Raw genomic sequence first — 19,780 nt, 5'->3', positions numbered from 1 at the left:
TAAAACCTTATATTTTATGGTATAAACTTATAAGGAATTTTCGTTTGGTTCTTAATGTTAGAAATATACAAGTAGAAAAAAGTGTTGCGGGTTGTGATTGTTTCATGATTCGATGTAAATTTCATTTCTAATAAACCAAAAACCTGATAGCTAAGTAAATCGCAGAAACAACTTTAAGCTGCGGATTTTAAAAGGCGTGTCTCTGTGATAAAAGCACAATTGTAAAAACTAGATTTTTGCAGCCACATTTTTGAAACTCCTCTCATACTTTTAAAAGCCTTGGGCACTGGCCAACCAACAATTTTAGCTGACAAGATTTGCAACATATTGAAAATCACACCGCGTTTCGGAAACAAAGCGTCATTACTATAAAAAAAAAACAGATATCAAGTGCTATCAGGTATTACAAGACTCGCGTTTTGATTATGTTGTTGTTCTGTTTCGTGATTATGTTCTTGCTGCTGCCTTGGTTGTTCGTGTTGTTGCTGGCCGTTTTCAAGCTTAGTTAGCACCGCCATGATTGCGTTCATTTTGGAATCCACGGACTCCGTCTAAAAACAAAATAATGGAAAAATCATAAAGTTGAACACCGCTTGCAGTTTTTGTGTCTGGTTTATGCTTTAAACCAGAAGTTGTTAAACTTTTTAACAGCGGACCCCTAATCATTTTTTTTTCTTCGCGTGGACCACGATAAGCAATACATTTTTAAAGATGACGTCATAAATTGACGTAAAAATACAAAACTTCAGAAATCTACTGACTTCGGTCCAAAAATACAGTCAAAATACATTTCGTAATAAAACGTTTTTTTATTTAACTAAACTTTGGTTTTTAAAAATTGATTACTTCATACTAACATTTAGATTAGGCCTTCATGGACCCCCCTAAACTAATTTACGGACCACTAATGGGTCCATGAACCCTAGTTGAGGAAACCCTGCTTTGAACAAAGCAATGACATATTCATAAACGATTTTTTTGAACGATATGAAACGTTTGGTTCATCTGCAAGTAGGACAATTTGAACTTAATAAATAAAAATATAAGTAAATGTTTCTTTTTGTTCATTAGTTCCCCGAAGCCATTGATGTTTTACCTAAATCTTAAGTTACGTGCAAAATTTGAAATCCACAAAACTTAGGTAATTTTTTTAGCAAAATTTTTAGCATGATTAAATAATTTTTTTGCCAAGAAAGGCCAGCAGTTGCAATAGTTAGCGAAACAAGGGTGTTTGCCGAACTACTTACCCAGCGTTCCAACCTTAACAAGCGACCACCGGCGGTGAAGCGCTGTCGGTCAATGTTCGGCGAGAACGAAATGAACTCTCCTGAAGAAAGCAATTGATACACATAATGTCAACATTTAGTATACATACGAAATACCACCCGAAAGACTAAGCATAACTAGCTCTTTCAACTAAACATAGGATTATTTAGGTGACCGGCCTGGACTTAGTGTTGGGTCTATTCCTGTTTTTGTACTCCTGTGTTGTGTGTACGTTGTTAAAACCACAACAAATATAGAAGAATATTTAATTTACAGCTTTTACATCTTAATTGATTTGGCTCAATGTTTGATTATATATTTTTTAGACGTTTATTTGTGGATACATTTTAAATGCTGAAGACTGGACCAAGACCAATTTGACACATGCGTTTGCTTAAAAAAAAACGTGATTTAAATCGTATGTATCACAAAAGGGGAGAAGGAAGTTTCAGTTTTCGTTTCAGACCGTCGTTAAAAGAGGAAGGTTTTCCTAGAGTTTGGTCCAATCGCCGTTGCAGCTCTTTGATCCTCATCATGACATTGGCATGACCTTGGGAATACTGCTCGACCACGTCACGAACGTCATAAGGCTTTCGTGATATCTTAAAAATACACCAGATAAATATTGAATGCTTTTTCGATTTATGTTGCTGAAATGTTAGCATTTGTCAAAGTAAAGACGGAATGGGCTTTCTTGGACGGTATTAAATGATAAACGCTGTAGGTTATTTGAAACAGTTGATGTAGTGTTATTTTTCCTGTTTCATTAAAAATATTGTTCCCTAAGGCCGATATAATATGTCAATCAGCGCCTTGAATCAGCAACGCATATACCTCTGTGGTATTACTGGAAACTGAGCATCAGAACAATACGTAACCTTGTATAGTACGTATCCTGGCCTACCTTAAAAGTACTCTCATAAGTAAGTTTTACAGCAACGTGACCAGTGGAACAATTGCGGGTTTAGTGTGTTTAGCAACGTTCTTCACATGTTGTTAAGTTAAAGTAATTTTCGTTACGCGAGATTTAGTTTATTAAATTTGTTATATCTTGGAGGTTTCAAAGAAAATACCTGAAAACGCTTTTTGGCAAGAAAGTACAGTAGAAGTCTAGACGCACGGACGACGTTTTTATATGATTCCGGCATCCTGGTGAAAAAATAGACAATATTTTTAATGTAGATAGATAAACGAAACGGAAAATGACGTTGATTGTTCTTACTAAATTATTAATGTTTTGTCTATACAGACTTAAGCTACAATAAATGAAAACCCGAATGATGATTAACAAATCACATAGCACAATTTAAATCCGACATTCACAATAAGATTGGAAGAAAAATCTTCTCGAATTCTGAAAATGAACAATATTTTTAATATGGACAAACAAACAGGAAAACGAGATTTACTGTTCTTACTGTACTAATGTTTCGTCTATGCATAGTAAGCTATAATAAATGAAAACCCGCATGATAATTAACAAAACACACAGCACACTTCAGTTCCGACATTCACAACAAAATTTGAAGGAATATCTTCTCGAATTCGGAGTTCGACTAATAAGCAAAGCGTGCAACGTTACCTTGAACAAAACGCAAACAAGATATTAGCTAAAAAAATTAATTGGACTGGTTAATACTGACTCGTTTGCAGGATTCTCTTCCATGTTGATTTCGAACGTCCACGAGTAGAGACGCTTAATTCGACCCAATTTTGACTCATCACCACGAGATAAGGAACCCAGGGTGAAACGGGGTCGATCAACCCTTCCCATTTTAACTCTAGCTTCAGTGACCCCGTCGTCCCTATAGCTTCCACTGACGCTGGGAAGGTCTCGTTGCTTCAGCTTATAAATTCGCCAGGTGCCGCTGCAATCAGTTTCCTTCATGGTTGCGTAACATCTCCACCTAATGGTAAAAATATAGAAGTAACACATATAAAAGATTACCAAAAGTTACACGGTGAAAAACGTTTTAGTTCGCGATTCACAGACGGTTTAAACAGCTTGAACTCTATTACATTTTCACGTGTATTTAAAATTAAGTAAAAAAACAATTTGATTCCACATCACATTATTTTAAAACAACGAGCTGCCAAGTTATCGTAAGTCTCGCGATTATTTGGTTGAAAAGTTTTTTTTCAATTGCTTGCAATGTATTGGTTGTTAATAACGCTGTGGTGGGATTTAAACTCACGATCTTGACTATTACGGGACCGTCGCACTGCCAAATGAGCAACGTAGGCTCAGAGGAGAGCATTGTGAGAAACATTCAAGATAGCTGCATCTTGTCACCTACTACAACAACTCATCAAGGAGATCAACAGTCCCGAATCAATCAACTTGAAAGTAATATCCACATGTGCATATTGTTAAACAAGGATTTAATTCAAAAAAGAAAAAATACACTTTCCCCCAGTGAATCTTTCCCCCATTGAACTCAGTCCATAGAGCGACAGCCGCAAAATTGTCAAAGTCATGATCTCACAGCCCGCTTTTGTGGCGGCCATATGTTTGCGTGCAATTCAATCCTTGTGGGTCAACTAAGTTCAGCCCTAACGCTAACTTAGCATTGTCTTTGTAGAGTACTGAGCCGGTATCGAAGCGGAATATCGTTTTGGTGCACATCGGTTTTAATTAAAAACTAACTTATAGATAATGGCACAAATTTAAAACTAAAATGACATTCGTGTTATATAAGAAATAATTTAAAGATGCCGTAGGTTACGCTCAACAATATAAGGTTTTTATTTAGGTTTGGTGGCGAAGATAAAAACCTACTTACGTGGTTTGAATGAGTGTGGCTGCAGCGGGGATCTGTCGGTTGAACTGCTTCTGTCTCTGTTTCTGCTGAACCTTGAGCGCGAATCCGGAGCCGAGAATTCCCTGAAAAGAATAGTCATCTTAAATTGAATGGGTTTTGTTCACTTCTAATGAATAATGCTTCCTCGTATTCATTTTCGTCGGTTTAATCAAAGTGTACTACCATCTTAGTCAGTGGTCGGCAAACTTTTTTGTCGCGGCCCAAAGTATTCTTTTCGGAGCTATTAAACGCCCACTACGTAAAACCAAGGAAAACAGTGGCGGATTCAGGATATTTGTTTTTAAGGTGAGGTATTACACAGCGCCTTGATGGCCGAACACTGCCACGCCATAATGTAAAACATACTATAAAAGGAATAACATACGCGCGAAGCGCGAAATATTTAACGTTTACATATAATTAAATGTGGCAAAAAACATAGTTCGACAGGTAGGCTATTCAGGATCACATTTGTCACGTGGGTCTGAACCACGCTAAGACAATATAACAATTTTGAAACAACATGTATTTTTAAAACAAAGTGCAATGAATGTACGGCTATCAGTAACTCGCGGCCCACTGAAAATGGCTCTGCGGCCCACAGTTTGCCGACCACTGATCTTAGTCAACACTTAAACGACGTAGTGAGGAAGATATTATTTCACTGAAACATGCGCCATTTACCGGTTAATAGAAAACAAAGAACCAAGGCTCGCCGTATGTCCTTGAAGATTATGGAAAAACGTCACTAAAACAATTAAAAAGTCCCACAGAATGACAAATGGAAGAGCGTTAGCAAATAAGAAAACAAACGAACACCAATACACTAATATGCTGCGAACCGCAGTGTTGCAAACAAGCCATTTTGTGAAGACCTAAGTTCAAGTCATTTAGAAAAAAGGTCAAGTCTCAGCCCAAGTTATTGTCATGCCAAAACAGGTCGAAATATTTATTTTCATCGAAATAAACTTTTAAACTTTTCAAGTTGGTAAATTCGCATCTTAACAGTTTTGTATGCTGTAAAACAAAAAAACATAACATATTGAGAGAAAACTGTTTAGAAGCAGAAATCGTGGTAAAAACTAAAAATTTTGTACAGTTTATTTAATAAAAAAAACAATAGATGAAGTCCAAGTCAAGTCATTTTGCCAAAAAAACTTAAGTCAAGTCAAATCATTTACTTAAGTGCACCTAAGCAAAATCATTTATCTGAGTCAAAACAACACTGTTGTGCGGCATGTTAACCAAATTGCACCAACATTTTGCTGAACTATTCCTTAAGGAAACTTGTATACGCATTAAAACCTACCGCTGGAAGCGCGAAGAAGGAAATGGCGAAGATGGAAAAACACGAGGCGATCACCTTTCCTAACCACGTGACTGGCACGTGGTCGCCGTAGCCAATCGTTGTGACTGTCACCTGGAAATCATAATAGCTGAGGCAGGCATAGTTTTATTAAACAACAAGTCTTCTGACAATTATATTTCTCACCTCGGGTGCAAATAACAAATAAATGGCACCTCGGGTGCAAATAACAAATAAAAATCATACGCATGTGTGTAAAGGGCGACACGGCAGTCTATATATAACTAAATAATATTTCCTCACAAATTTTAATAAAACATGTCTTTGTATATAGCCTTTAAGTTTTTTTACACAGCCGTATCCGATCGTTATGACTATCACCTGGCAATCGTTACAAAGCAGTCTATATTAATCAAAAAAGGACAAAAGTTATCTCTAATTGTTTTCTTATCGTTTCGTTGCTCGCGTTTTTTCTTGCATTTTATCCTTCGTGTGTATTCTGTATGTATTGTACGAGCGTTCGGCGTCATTCACCTTGATGAAGACAGGCGACTTGCATAGATTACCGAAATGTTGTAAAGAATTACAATTATCAGAAGAGCTGTTTTCAAATTAATATTACTATGCCTGGTAGCAATAGTTTATACAGGGTGGGCCAAAAGTATAGGCTTACAGTTATTCCATACAGCGTTGGCTTGGAAGAAGAAGTAGCATTGAATGGCCACCACGCTTACCTTACCTGATAACAATGGATTTATTTTTGGGGGGTGTTGTAAAGAACAAGGTGTATGAGAAGAACCCCAAAACAATAAGTTTACTTTTAGAATGAAATCGTACTTTGTATAATTGTAAGCCTAGTTTTGGCCCCTTCTGTATACAGCAGTCCATGCATAACTGAATAATTTTTCCTCACAAACTTTAGTAAAAGGTCTTTTACATATCATTAAAGTTGTTTGGCAGTTCATGCAAGACTCTTTCCAACTTACCACCCCCCACCATAAGGCGTCGGCGTAACTTTGGAATTTTCCCTTTTCGTCGGTTGGGTGATCTGTTCGAAAAAAATCACGTATAACAAAATAAGCTAAACATAAAAATAGCTATTTTAAACATTTTTTTGTCAAAAAAATATCTGAATTAGAACTTTTTAAAGATCCTCAACGGATAAACAGATTCGTGAACTATTTAGGATAAGAAGAAACTCTAATCGAAGGCTTATGTTTCAATAGGAATGGCCGACATATACTGGCAGTTATTTACCGTTAGATGGTTTTTCAGCCAGAAAAACAAAGTACGATGAAAATATGAGAGCCAAGAATCCGATGTAGAGGGTGGTAATCAGTTCCTGGCGGTGAATGTATACGACGCTTCCTGCGGGAAGCAATAAGCAGTGAGTAAACATTAGTTTCATTTACCATCGATCAGCAACGTGTCGTTAACCATTGTATGCTACTCTGTCGATTGGCATGTGGCAATATTATAAAAACCATATGGTGTATGAAGGCATTTTTATAGCTTTCGCTTTAGTTTTCAAATTGTTTTCCAAAATAGGCAGTTAAATCAACACGAATAACTTAACATGGCTTTAAAAGCAAAATATTAATATACGTTATTTGATAAATCTTTTGCGCAAAATTGTAATTTAAAGCTGAGGAGAAGATTTTCGTTCTTCTTAACTAAATGGTTCGGGTATTTTCGCAAGACTTCTTACCTGGTATTTCCTGGTATTTCTATGATTTTATAAAAAAAAACTCTTTTAAGATATTCGGTGGTGGTGGTGGTGTTATAAAAACAGGTCTTGTCATTTTTTTTCTATAGTTTAAATCAGTTTGGTAAGCCATCATCCGGTATAGATTTGTTTTTAAGCGCCGGCCGATATTTAGAAGCAACTGTGATTCAAAGAGTATTTGGTTTTTCAAATTAGAGTGAAACCGTCTAATGGTAAGTGATTTTGTCAGGTTTCGATAGAGTCCCGGCAAGTAGATGCAAACGACATGTGTATGGTCTCCTTTTCATTGCATCCTATTATAAACGTCAACAAGGTACAAAAGATGCGCGACGCCGCCAAAGTCTTTAACTCGCACATCTCACTATAAAAATCTTGGACCGATCTGAGAAAAATCGATTTAACTGCCAGCGGTTAGCCAGAATCCGCGTTCCGCGAAAATCGATAGACCGTAGCACGTCAAAAATCAACTTTTCATTATATCCAGGGGTGGTTAGGCCGTCAGTTAAGAGATCGCCTCCAAGCAAACTGGTTTCCCTTTTTCGCTCGCGATTATGTCTTTTTTTTTTCGGCACAATTTAAATGGGTAAAGGCTGGTGTTGTTAAGGCAATGTAAATGAACCAGTTAACTCGCTATTTAAAATACTAATTTGACTTGAGCCTTTTAAATTACTTGACTACAGTTATTTGGACAAACGACTTGGAGTGAGATCAAGTGTTTTCCCTTAATGCAATGATGGTTGAGTATGGGGTATATATGTACTAAATATATACGCATAAAACATATTATTGCTATTTTTAATTTTTTAAAGCGTGCAATGTTACAAATTTGCTTTTAAAGAAATGCGGTTATATTGTTATTTGAACAACGACTTTGGGTAACATTAAGTGTTTTAATTTAAAAAAATGTGACTGTCTATAATCATATATATACGTAAAACAATCTCTTTGCTATTTTGTTTAGTTTTTAATGGTTGCAATGTGGTATATTGATTTAATAGAATGCGGTTATCGATTTTAATAGCTTATAACAACTATTTATAAATGGCAATGTCTTGACTTCGACATAAATTGCGTGGACAAAGAGTTGGACTGCCAGTGTTGTAAACAAGTCATTTTGTAATGACTTAAGTCCCAGTCAAGTCATTCGTAAAATAACTTAAGTACAAGTCAAGTCTTTTTGAATAAATAACAAGTCAAGTCCCAGTCCAAGACATAATTAGAGCAAGTCAACTTCAAGTCCAGCCCAACCCAAAAAAATAAAACTTTAAATTATGAAAACCGGCAAACTCCTCCGATTATTATGAGCAACTCAAGTCAAAATAACACAAAATCAGCATATAACAAGCAAATTCTTTTATGTGCAAAGATTAGGATAAATAACGCTATTTTATAATTAATTGCTTAATTAAAACAATTTAATTTAACCCAGTCATTTGTCCAAATGAATCAAGTCAAGTCATTTGCCCAAAAGACTTAAGTCAAGGCAAGTCTTTTTGCCCAAAAGACTTAAGTCAAGTCAAGTCATTTAAAAACAGTGACTTAAGTGCACTTAAGTCAAGTCATTGACTTAAGTCATTACAACACTGTGGACTGCGACATAACGGAGTTCGAAATAATTTAATTGTATCACTGGTAGCTGCAATGTATTTGTTTAACACACCAGTTTTAAATCATCCCAAATCCCGGTGAATAAATATAGAGCGGGCCTCCGATGCGCTGGCCGATTAGGGCGTTTCATCGATTGGCCAGTCGGCTCCCGTGTGTCCCCCCCCCCCCCCCCCAAGGATTCCAAAAGCGGAGACTGTATGCAATTTGCTTCGTCGTTCGTCATAGAGGGGCGCGACTCACCTGATGAATAATTAATGGCAAGGGGAAACCAAAACACGCTGAAAAACACCAGTTGAGGTTGATCACGCAAACTTCTTTGTTTCGTGGAAAACAGGTCACAGCGCAGAGCTCGAATTGCGCGACCAATGGTAAAAGCGCAAGGCTCGAATTGCGCGATCAATGGTAAAAGCGCAAGGCTCGAATTGCGCGACCAATGGTAAAAGCGCAAGGCTCGAATTGCACGATCAATGGTAAAAGCGCAAGCTCGAATTGCGCGATCAATGGTAAAATTGCAGGGCTCGAATAGTGCGATCAATGGTAAAAGTGCAGGGCTCGAATTGTGCGATCAATGGTAAAAGTGCAGGGCTCGAATTCTGCGATCAATAGTAAAAGAGCAGGGTTCGAATTGGGCGACAAAATGCAAAAGTGCCAGTTTTGTAATGACTTGACTTAAGTACACTTTGTTTACTGTTTTCAAATGACTTGACTTGAGTCTTTTGCAACAACCACTTGTCTTCGACCCAAGTGTTTAAGTCAAATAACTTTGAAATTAAGTGTTTTATTCAACATTTTATTATAAAATTGGGCTATTTTCTTTTAATTTTACACCTAAAACAATTTTCTTGGTATGCTTTTTTTGCTTTTTTATTTCAGTTATTGCTCATAATCGAACTAGTTTATCGTTTTACGTTTTATATCAGTCATTTCACTTGGTGTTAACTTGGTACTTGACTTGATAGTTTTTGAAAAAACTTGACTTTGACTAAAATTGTTTCGCAAATGATGTGCGACTTAAGTCATTTTAAAGTTGTTACCCAACCCTTTAAAGCTTACTCACCGCAAAACTATAGCTTGTTTGCGTTTAACCAAAACCCTACTATGTAACATTTCCTGCTCCTGTATATTGCAACATTTCAAACTATATACTCATATATTAAAAACGCGAAAACGTTTGTCGTGTGGCATTTGACGCTGTGTAAAATGTTAAGCGAAGTTTAAAATGGAGAATCACACTCTGCACAAAGTCGATTTATGAACTATAGTCCGTTACCTAGCAACCTCCATGTGCCTCCTTGACGGTCCACGTGCAACATCCGCAGGATTTGCAGAAACCGGATGCCCCTGATGTTGAAGAGTGATAAAAAAAGAGTTCAACAACACGAACAATAATTCACTCCCAAAATTCGCTAAAAACGTGACTTCTCGCATTTACCTGAGATGGCCCGCGCTACTTCTAGTATCGCATTTTTAGCCAACATATAGGCAAGGCCGCATTTTTGCGCAATGAAACAGAGGTGTAGTGCATGAGAACCTATTTTACATCTTTATTTTTTATTTTAACTTTCCAAAGCCTTTACTACGTAGGAACGTTTTTGTTGTACGTATAGTTTTTAATAGGTCACAACCTCGAGACCGCACTGGTGCAAATGTGGTCGCGTCGACGAAATGAATAAGATAAGATAAATGTTTATCTAGCTCCGTGGCAGCACCTGCTTTCTAGTGGAGGCAGTTTGTCAGAGGGCTCGGACCCTGAGTGATTCAGAAATGCCCGGCCTCCTTCTAGGCCAATGGAAATAACCCAGCATCAACCCTTACCTTTAATACATTACTTTCACAATTTGCTTTCCCTCAGTAGCCCGTTTACCATTGGCGAACAACAAATGTTTATTTGTTGCTGCAAAACAAAGTTGCAAAGGAGCAACGAAGATCCACAAAATGGCTATCCAGTCAGTTTGTTGATGTCTTTTGGTCGCAATATATACATATAAATATTTTAACCCACACGTAAAATGTCTGAGTGTTTATATCTAGTATTACTGGAGTATTTCTGTATTTTACAGTCTTATTGGGTATTTATGTTCCAAACATATTGCCTCTCCTATAAGTTAATTGTAGTCTATCAAAACTATGCCAGATAAACTTTTTACTTGGTGTTGATGTTTTATTCTTATGCATTTTATAGTAGATTTATGTAGTTTCTACGACATTAAACTCGTGCGTATTTTGTTACAGTTGCTGAGATATGCTCACCTGATTGCCGAAGCGGCGAAAACATTACCGTTTCTTCCCACTAGTAGGATAATGGCGGACGCACATACAACCGAAAGATCTGAAAAGTTAGAAAAGAAGCAAGCAAGGGTTAAGCGATACAGCATTTCTAACGGGACGTGCAAATTCAACAAGTTATTTCTATTTTCTCTATTGGCAAGTAAAAACTCACGGTCAGGGTGCAAACGTTGTCAATTACTATTTTCCCATTTTTAGCGTTACCCAATGGTTAATCGTTGCAAGCGAAAAATGGTTTTAAACAGATATAAACGGGCGAGAAAGGCATGACGATGCTTTCCGCAGCAAAGTAAACAAGAGACGTTACTTCAGAAAAAATAAATGAAAAACATAGAGCTATTTGAGACGACATGCCAAGTCAAAGGACAATATTACTAATAGAAAAACTTTACCTATTACAAAAATTATACGTAATGCGTTTAATTTAATGTTGAAGACCCAAGCCAACGCACCTATGATGCATATTGGCTTCCTGGCAAACCGTAGCCTGCCCCTGCAACCTTTGTATTTTCCGATGCTGCCGGCTGACCAAAGACGCACCACGTATTCGACGCTGAAAACCACCACCAAGATGGCCTCCTGACAAAACCGAAAGGCCGAGTTATTGCGAATGCAGCAGAACAATCCAGCAAGAAAAATTTGCGGAAAATTAAGTTCATAGCAGAAAGCCAAAGTGTCTCAATGGAGTAATCCGAAAACCAGAGATATCGATTAAGCCTGCGAACTAAAGACGTCAACACTTGAGCCAGTTTTTTTACGTTTTTTGCTTGTGTTTTGATATCACTTTATCCAGGGGTAAAAGTAAAATATTTTCCTACCCGAACGTATCACTTTTTTTTAAGATGACGTCACGAAGTTACGTAACAACAGGCCTCTGAAACAAGTAACTTAAGGAAACCTGAGGTTATACCTTTCGATGCTGTGCACAAATATGCAACCAAAATCTTAGTTTAAATGCAAGGAGATGGTTGGATAATCCGGTGAAAAATGGACATTGTCTGGTTAAAACAGAATTGAACCGGTTTTAGCGGAGAACCAGATACAAAAGTTAACCTTTTTGTTTAAGTGAGGGTTTTGAAGTAATACAACCGGAACCTGTTTTAAACACAAAAAGTAAATGAGGATAGTTTTGCTGGCCGGATCTTTAAAAACAACTGTTTGCAGTTTTTTTTTCGTTGACACCGAAAAGTCAATCGTACAATAAATTTGTTTAATATTATTTATTCTTTTGTACCAGGTCAATTTAAAACTTCCAAACTTCCAAAACGTTTTTTCGAGGCGCGCTTGATTGAATTTGGAGAACTAAAAACAGATTGCCCCCAAACGGTTAAAATTCAAATTGCATTTCCGTCATTTTGGGCCAAAAAGTGAGTGTGTAAACGATAAATGGCGTCAGCGCGTTTGTCGGAGTCAATCTCCACTCACCATTATGAGCAGGGCTTGCAGGTTGTCGTTTTCTTGACCTTCGATGGTCGACAGGACGCTAAATATGAGGCACACCAGCACCAGCATAAACCTAAAAGGTGGATATAACAGTCAGGCAAGTTGAACAAACCAGACCAAGGCCACTTTAACTTCCTCAAACGCGTTATTTTCTAGTTTAACTAATATAATAGTGAATAAGTTAAGGCAGTGGTTCTTAACCTTTTGTCGAATAAATAGATTGCCGCACCTCCACAAGATTTTTCCGCAGGTAAATCACTAGAATGTCACAATAAACGGAACTGGAATAACACACATGCACAACGTAGGAAGTTTTAATTGGATTTATTCCACTCTAATCTTACACAAAAAGTTGGGATTTAAGCAAAATTCAGATTCTTAAAGATTCTAAAATATCTCTCGGCACCTTTGGGCATTAAAAATGGCACACCGATTGAGAACCACTGAGTTAAGCTATAGTTACAGTCAGACTAAGATGCTGAAAGTGAAACGCGGGTGTAGGAAAAACGTTTGTTTGATAGACATTCGTTGTTGTTGGTGCACAATATTGAATGATTGTCTTAAACGGGGTTGTGATTTTTTTAATGGCTTTTACTTCTTTGCTTAACCGTTACTTGTGATCTATTGCAAAAATTAAAGTATGCGCTAAAACATGGAAAATCAACTTCGAGCAACTTATTTAAATATGTAATTCCATCCAATGTGTCTTCTATAAATTATAGCACTAGAATTGACCCAGATGGGTTTACTGCGGAACAGCAACATGTAGACCACGCTGTGTTTACTAAACGAAAGGCCGTGTATTTGTACAGGGCGTAATTGCAGGTCACACATATGTCGAGGTACGGCCCCCAAGCTTTATACAGAAATTTTCCAAAAAAGCTTTACAAAAAAGGACGTATATAGACATTGAGTGTACGCCACAGGTCGTACACATTACTCGTTACATAGAGCAATACAGCAGGGTGCTACAATGAGAGAACAATGTTACACTATAGGATAAAATTGGTGTTACACTTTTAAAGGAAAACGAAATATGACGTATTTCTCAAACCTAACTGTGTTGTGGCACTTGCAATAGAGCACACATATAGTCGCGACACGTTCATCTATCATGCGACACTCATTAAAATATATACTTAATATGCGGCTCATAGATAAAAGTTTGCTACCCTCTGGCTTATGACATATCATTGATATGTTTCTTGCAAAACGTTTTTTTTTCAATAAACACAATTCTACCCTCGAAAAACTTATTATGGACATGTCAAACTTGCGAAATACGATTAAAGCTGACACCCCAATTTGTTGCTATATACTTAAGATGTTTTCAATCGGGGTACATTTTTAATCTATGTAATTAATTCGAAGTTTTAAAGGGGGGAATTATCTGTGTGAAAAACGTATTTATGTTACTTGTTGATCATTAGTGCTTGTTGTAAGCTAGTTCTGTTATTTTTATTAGGGCTCTCTGCACGTTCCGATTGGCCTACAGACATTGTACAAGACTAAATGCTCCAAAGACAGCGGTTTGAAAATGTACTTTTCCAAGTTAGCAGAATTTTAAACAAAGCAGGCACAACAAAACACTGTGCAATAGTTTAGGTTTTAGGTACCAATTTTCAAAACATAAACAACCTGTTCCAAAAAAGATAGCGGATAACAGTTTTTGGCGCCGGTCTAGAATCCTACCACATCTATTTTAACACTAACGAAACGAGTTGTCAAAGTTGAATTGCATGGAAGGCATAAATATGTAAGGATAACTATAATAGTAATAATTCACCCACCCAAACCCAAACGCTAACTCTCACCCTAACCCAAATATCGTTAGCAATATAAGCCCCCGAAGAAAATGTGATAGAATTCGAGACCAGCGCCCTACTTTTAGTTTAAAAAAATTCGAAATTGGAAATTGAGATTAGAATAGCGCTCTAAGAACATATTGTGCGACACTTTTCAGATAGTGTGCCTTGCTGTTACGTCACAGTCGGCGGCGCACTCACACTATGACGTGATAGACGAAGCACTTGACACCGGTGGGCCGCTCGAGAAAGTTGTAGGCCTTCTGCTGGAATCTGGTGCGATCGAAGCATTTGCGTTGACGGGAGTCGCGCAACGCTTTCACATCACCTCCGATCATGGCGGACAGCGTCGACTGTCGACTGATGTTCCTGGTAAAAAGTAGTTCTAAAGTTTTTGTTTTATCCATGCCAGTGGTTCTTAAAGGGAGGAATTTTTAAATTTGGGAACGAAATTTGTTAGAAGGACTTGGGAAGGAAAAATTGATAACAAAGAAGTTATTTAATCGTTTATATGCAATAAATTGCTAATTAGCTTTAATTATTATTGGTATTGTTAAGAGTCTACTTGGCTCATATTCTAAGTCTATTGTTTCTTTACAGTTACAGTTATTTAACTAATATACACCAATGCAGGCATTTGTACATAGATATAAACACAATACCTATACAGGTTATACGTTTGAGCAAACTAAACTTCCAGACGTAAACATCTAACGCTTTCAAAGTTAGAAGTCTTGGATATTTTTTAGAAGACGTGATGCATTGCGCACAAACAAAATAAAATATTTCTTATACTCTTGTTGTTATACGTTTATTATAAAACACGGAATACATGAGAGAACATAGATTAGGTTGGAGCAAATTTCACTTGCTACGAATAAATGTTACTTAAATCGTTTTACCAAGATAGTCTAAGAAACTTTCCTCAGAACGAAAATGTACTTAAAGTGAAAACAGGGTTTTGCGATTTTTTTGCATTTTATTATGGTTAAAATAAGTAAAAATATGAATCATGACCTTGTGTGTAGTTTTTTTCAATTTTTTGGCTGCTTCGTTGCACAAATTCATAATAAATTATATCTCTTAGTTTGTCAGGGCAATTGGATTAAGAATTTAAAAAAAGCCATACCACCATGGATTTTATATGGTGGGATTTATTTTAAAACTTATAGGGTTTACCTCTTACCGTTTCTCAATTAAAAAACTTTGGCGTAATTAGCAAAGTAGTCAAAGTCTTTTGCTTGTAAAATGAATAGCCCCAACCAACCAGACACACAAGTCATATTTCTTGAAGCGTTTCGCGGTAATTCATATTCCCAAGAGGCACCTCACATGGGGACGGTTGTTTAAAGATTCAAGCGACAAAAGACGTACCAGAGCAGGTTAACGTTTGTTTCGGTGCAAAACACGCCCATCTACAAACTTGTAAATCAATTTTCGCTGGAAGTTTTGCATAGGTTTTCTTTTGGTTAGGTTCGTCACTTGACACTATAGTTATAAACCAGTGTTTCTTAACCTTTGGGTCGCAGTCAAGAATTAATTGGGTGTCGTTTGATTTGGTTTGGTCGCCGACTACAGTAGCTCGCATAGTTAGATTTATGGAGATTGGTTATTAACAAAATTGGTTCAATACATGATGAAAATGCGGACGAACACATGGCCCATGTAAATTAACTTTGAACCTATAGCAACGTTATTGTCACGTTCTGTGCGCTTACAAAAGGTTAGTTAAAATACTTGGATCGCCGAAGCGTTGTCGTTATACTAATAGGCAAAGTATTTGAATCCAAGTATGCTCGCTCAGTAGTGAAGACTCGGTCTGCCCTACAGAACTTTAAATATCACTTTTAATGAAGCTTTAACATGAGTCCGACACTGCTCCCGTTGGCTGCGGATTAAATTTAGTTTGACAAATTCAATAAGCATTAAAAATCATGAATTATGCATTGCGCATTGACATACTTTTTGTCACACATGCGGCGCATTATGCATATTTCCATGAGGGCGTAAACCACGTTTAGGAAGCTTTCGCGTCAATACGACGTACAATTTTCGTACTTGTATTTAGAAATACTTAAAAAGCGATTAATTGACATCTTAAAACTTTTTATTAAAACAGCAATGATTCATTGCTAATTTGGTATTCAACAATTCACAGCCAAATTATTCGAAAGAAAAATACCCTTTTAGTGTAGAAGAATTATATGAAGCATTTTATCAATGATGATGTCAGCAAACATATGGATTAACAGACTACAGCAGGTGTGTGATTTACAGCTAGGCTTTTAAAATCAAACGTACTGCATTAGCCGGTTTTCCGTCTTCTTAAAGAATATTCATAGAAGAAAAGCAGCACTACTAGCTAAACAAGAGAGCTAACTATTATGTCATATTGGAAAATCAAAAATTACACTAATTTGCTGAACATTCGCTAATGGTACAGTACATTAGAGTTCCATCTACAAGCATTAAAAAATACCCCTTCAAGTAAGGTATTTCATCGAACAAAAATTAGTTAATGCTAGAAAAGTTTAATTTGCACTTAAATCAGTACAGAAAACACATAGTATTGAATATTTTCACGGCAGTTTAACACAGTATTTCCAAACAGCACGATATAGTCCCACCAAAAAATACTATTGTATAAAATGTCATGTCTAAGGAGAAATTTGGGTGAGTAGGCCTATATAACATTTCAACGGACCCCAGCCATAGGACCGAGATGAGAACGACATCAACGTCAGAATAAAACACAGTTTGGCATAAGACCAAAATAGGACTAATACCTAAAGGTCGTACATAGTACTGTATAATTAGGAATAAGTCCTAAATTCGTCGAAATCAGACCTATATGGTCAGAATCAGGCTTAAACAACACTTAAACTAAACCAAAAGCATTGCGTAGTTTCACCAACTCTCCTAATAATTTCAACCCTAACCCATTTTCTACCCACCAATAACCTCAAACAGGAGAAAAATCCTGTGCCAAAACAGCGAACGGCGCCGGTCAAACTAGGGCATCCAAAGGTAGTCACCAAAACGACCGATGTTATACCGACGGCCCCTGATCGTTCTATGTCCTGTACATACAGTTTCATGCGTTATTTTGGCTATCGAGCCCCTATTTCGAAAAACTTAGGTATTACTCCGACAGATTTAGGTCTTATTCAGACAATTTCGATTTTAATCTTGACTGGCTATTACTGCGTATTTGGCTGCTTTATGTTAATAATTACTATGGTTTTATAGATTTTTCTGCTTTAGGTATTGTTGCTTTTTAGATATTATTGTGTGTTGTCATTTCAACTGAAATCATTCAGGAGTTATAAATCTTTGTGTGTATTGATCCTATAGCCATTATAAAGTCTTTAGTATTACAACCAAGGATATATATGTCGAATAATGGTTTCGATCTCCCGGGAATTATAAATGCTGTTGGTTTGTCGATTGTCAATTTCAATACTTAAATGGACTTAGTAAAATTATATGTACGTTTCTGTTAGCGCCGTCTTGCAACTAAATATGGTGCTTTAAACTGGTAATACAGCAATCAATTATTATGTAAAGGCATTACGAAAACTAACAAAACGCTAAAAAAGCTAGTGATATTGAGAACATATTAAAAACGTTTCTGTATGAAGCGATTGCATTGACCGCTATGTAACGTTTTTTTACATTGAAAATAAACAATTCGTCAGCAAAGTTGCTCGTACAAAAGCGAACTGCGAACGTAAAATATAATATGTTGTCATATTCACGCACATATCAATGAGATCGATTGAAAATACTTTATATATTACGTATATACTTACTTGCGACTAAGATGTTTCTTTGCTTCATCAGCGGTTTGCCCAGAATTGGTCGACGTAGTTCTGGTTCTTTCCCTGAAGGACGAACGTGAATGTTGGTGCCTCGACGACTTGCTTACGTACTTTCTGCTCTGAAAAAATTAGCCAAAATTTTCACAAATTCTCCTCTTAAAATGAACTTCATAAACGAGCTTTTTCTGCTTATATCGGTTATTTTAAACCGCCGAATGTCGATTTACGACAGTCCAATAACTACATCCACTATGAAGGCAGAGGTTATATCGCCTTTAGTCGGGAGCCATTAATATTGCATTAAAACACATGCCGGTTTGGCGTAACGCAAACCAACGCGTGGACCAAGTAATAAAGGGGCTGTAATTAACAATTCGCGAACGGATGATATTGGTGATTTGTCATATTCGGGTAAACAAGATTGATCGCCTTATATGTGTGGTAACCGCGTTTTCACTAAAGGGCCCTAAACGCACTATACTTTGGGAGAATAAAATATGTTGAAAGCACCACCAGAAAACCCTTCCAAGCAAAATTTTCGTTAACTGTTATGATTTGTCATAAATCTTCAGACAACCTAAATACAGTTAGGAAACGTTCTGGAAAGATTCCAAAACAACAGTTTTACGAAATAACAATATTACGTTTAATATAGCTGATAATTTTATATATTACATAGATTTTATGTATCTTGCCTCTTTACTTGCGGAAAATACGTAAATAATTTTATAAGAGCAACAATAAAAAAAAAACGAAAACAAACCCAACCAAAAATAATTTGCACAAAAACTTCCCTCACCAATAAATGTCTCGGGGTTACTCTTGACGGAAACGTGACGTCACTGCAGCCGCTGCCGATCCGCGAGTGACGACCACCGATGACGTTATTCCTTGCTGATGACGTCACGCAGTCCACGTTCAAGCTTTCGGGCGAGTTTCTCGAGGAGAGGCGACTGCTTGCCAGTAGTTGTGAGCCTTCCAGCGTGCTGCTGCTCAGGTTTGTTTCGGAACCAAGCGGAGCAAATGAAAGAGATGAAAGCGCTGGTTTGTGTTCGAACATTTTGTTGCCTTCTAATATCGGGTCCATTTTATTGTTCCGCTCGATTTACAAAGCAGGTGAACAACGCCTGTTTAGTTCCTTTAAACAGCATCAGTTTAGTTTTGAAGTCGGAATAAGTTAGCGACACACACACACACTAACGTCCACACACAAAAAAAAATTGAACACACACGCACATGGTCAGGGTTACGTGCGCACAAATTCACTGTCACTTAAAGTCAGGGATTTTAAAGACTTAAAGTCTTAATCACCGCTGGCCCTTGTTTTTTATTATTTTGCTTCACGTGGACCACTGTAGGCAAGTTTTTCAGAGATGACGTCATAAATTGACGTCGCAATACAAAACAACTTCATAAATCTGTTGATTTGGTCCAAACAACGTGTAAGCGAAATGCAGTCTAAATACATTCAGTGCAAAACCGTTTTATTTTTAATTAAACTGATTTCTTAAAAAAATTAATTACTTCTTAAATATACACTAATATTTCAAGTAGGCCTTTATGAACCCCCTTTTCTAGTTCTAGTTCACGTACCTCCAAGGGGTTCATGGACCACAGTTTAAGAATTCCTGCTTTAAGTAAAGTGTCAATCAAAAGCATGACCAAATAATAAGAAACCGAAATAGTTCAACTTATACAGGCGTGAAAGGTTCAGTAAT

The 19,780-nt window shown here is 36.9% G+C and overlaps 1 protein-coding gene across 1 annotated transcript; it reads right to left on the bottom strand.

The window, feature by feature from the left end:
- Positions 1-97: 97 nt before the first annotated feature.
- On the bottom strand, positions 98-19,060 carry LOC146136813 (potassium voltage-gated channel subfamily KQT member 1-like). Its single transcript, XM_083395448.1, has 16 exons — positions 18,862-19,060; positions 18,054-18,181; positions 14,443-14,610; positions 12,419-12,509; positions 11,446-11,572; positions 10,958-11,036; positions 9,978-10,048; positions 6,631-6,741; positions 6,360-6,421; positions 5,377-5,487; positions 4,050-4,150; positions 2,910-3,173; positions 2,340-2,415; positions 1,733-1,868; positions 1,248-1,327; positions 98-551 (listed from the first exon to the last, which is right to left on the bottom strand). Exons 3-16 carry the CDS (start codon positions 14,577-14,579, stop codon positions 387-389), a joined length of 1,611 nt encoding a protein of 536 aa, XP_083251574.1. The 5' UTR covers positions 14,580-14,610; positions 18,054-18,181; positions 18,862-19,060; the 3' UTR covers positions 98-386.
- Between the last annotated feature and the right edge of the window lie 720 nt (positions 19,061-19,780).

This window comes from Ascidiella aspersa, chromosome 8 (genome assembly GCF_963924565.1).
Source record: "Ascidiella aspersa chromosome 8, kaAscAspe10.2, whole genome shotgun sequence".
NCBI lineage: Eukaryota > Metazoa > Chordata > Ascidiacea > Phlebobranchia > Ascidiidae > Ascidiella > Ascidiella aspersa.
The sequence above is the reverse complement of the archived record's forward strand: the minus strand, read 5'-3'. Positions and strand labels throughout refer to the sequence as shown.

Coding starts and splice junctions, on each gene's coding strand:
- LOC146136813 (XM_083395448.1), bottom strand. CDS start 14,579: ATGATCGGAGGTGATGTGAAAGCGTTGCGCGACTCCCGTCAACGCAAA. Junction 10,049..10,957: donor TTCGCCGCTTCGGCAATCAG/GTGAGCATATCT, acceptor CTTCAACATCAG/GGGCATCCGGTTTCTGCAAA. Junction 3,174..4,049: donor GCCACACTCATTCAAACCAC/GTAAGTAGGTTT, acceptor TTTTACCATTAG/GTGGAGATGTTACGCAACCA.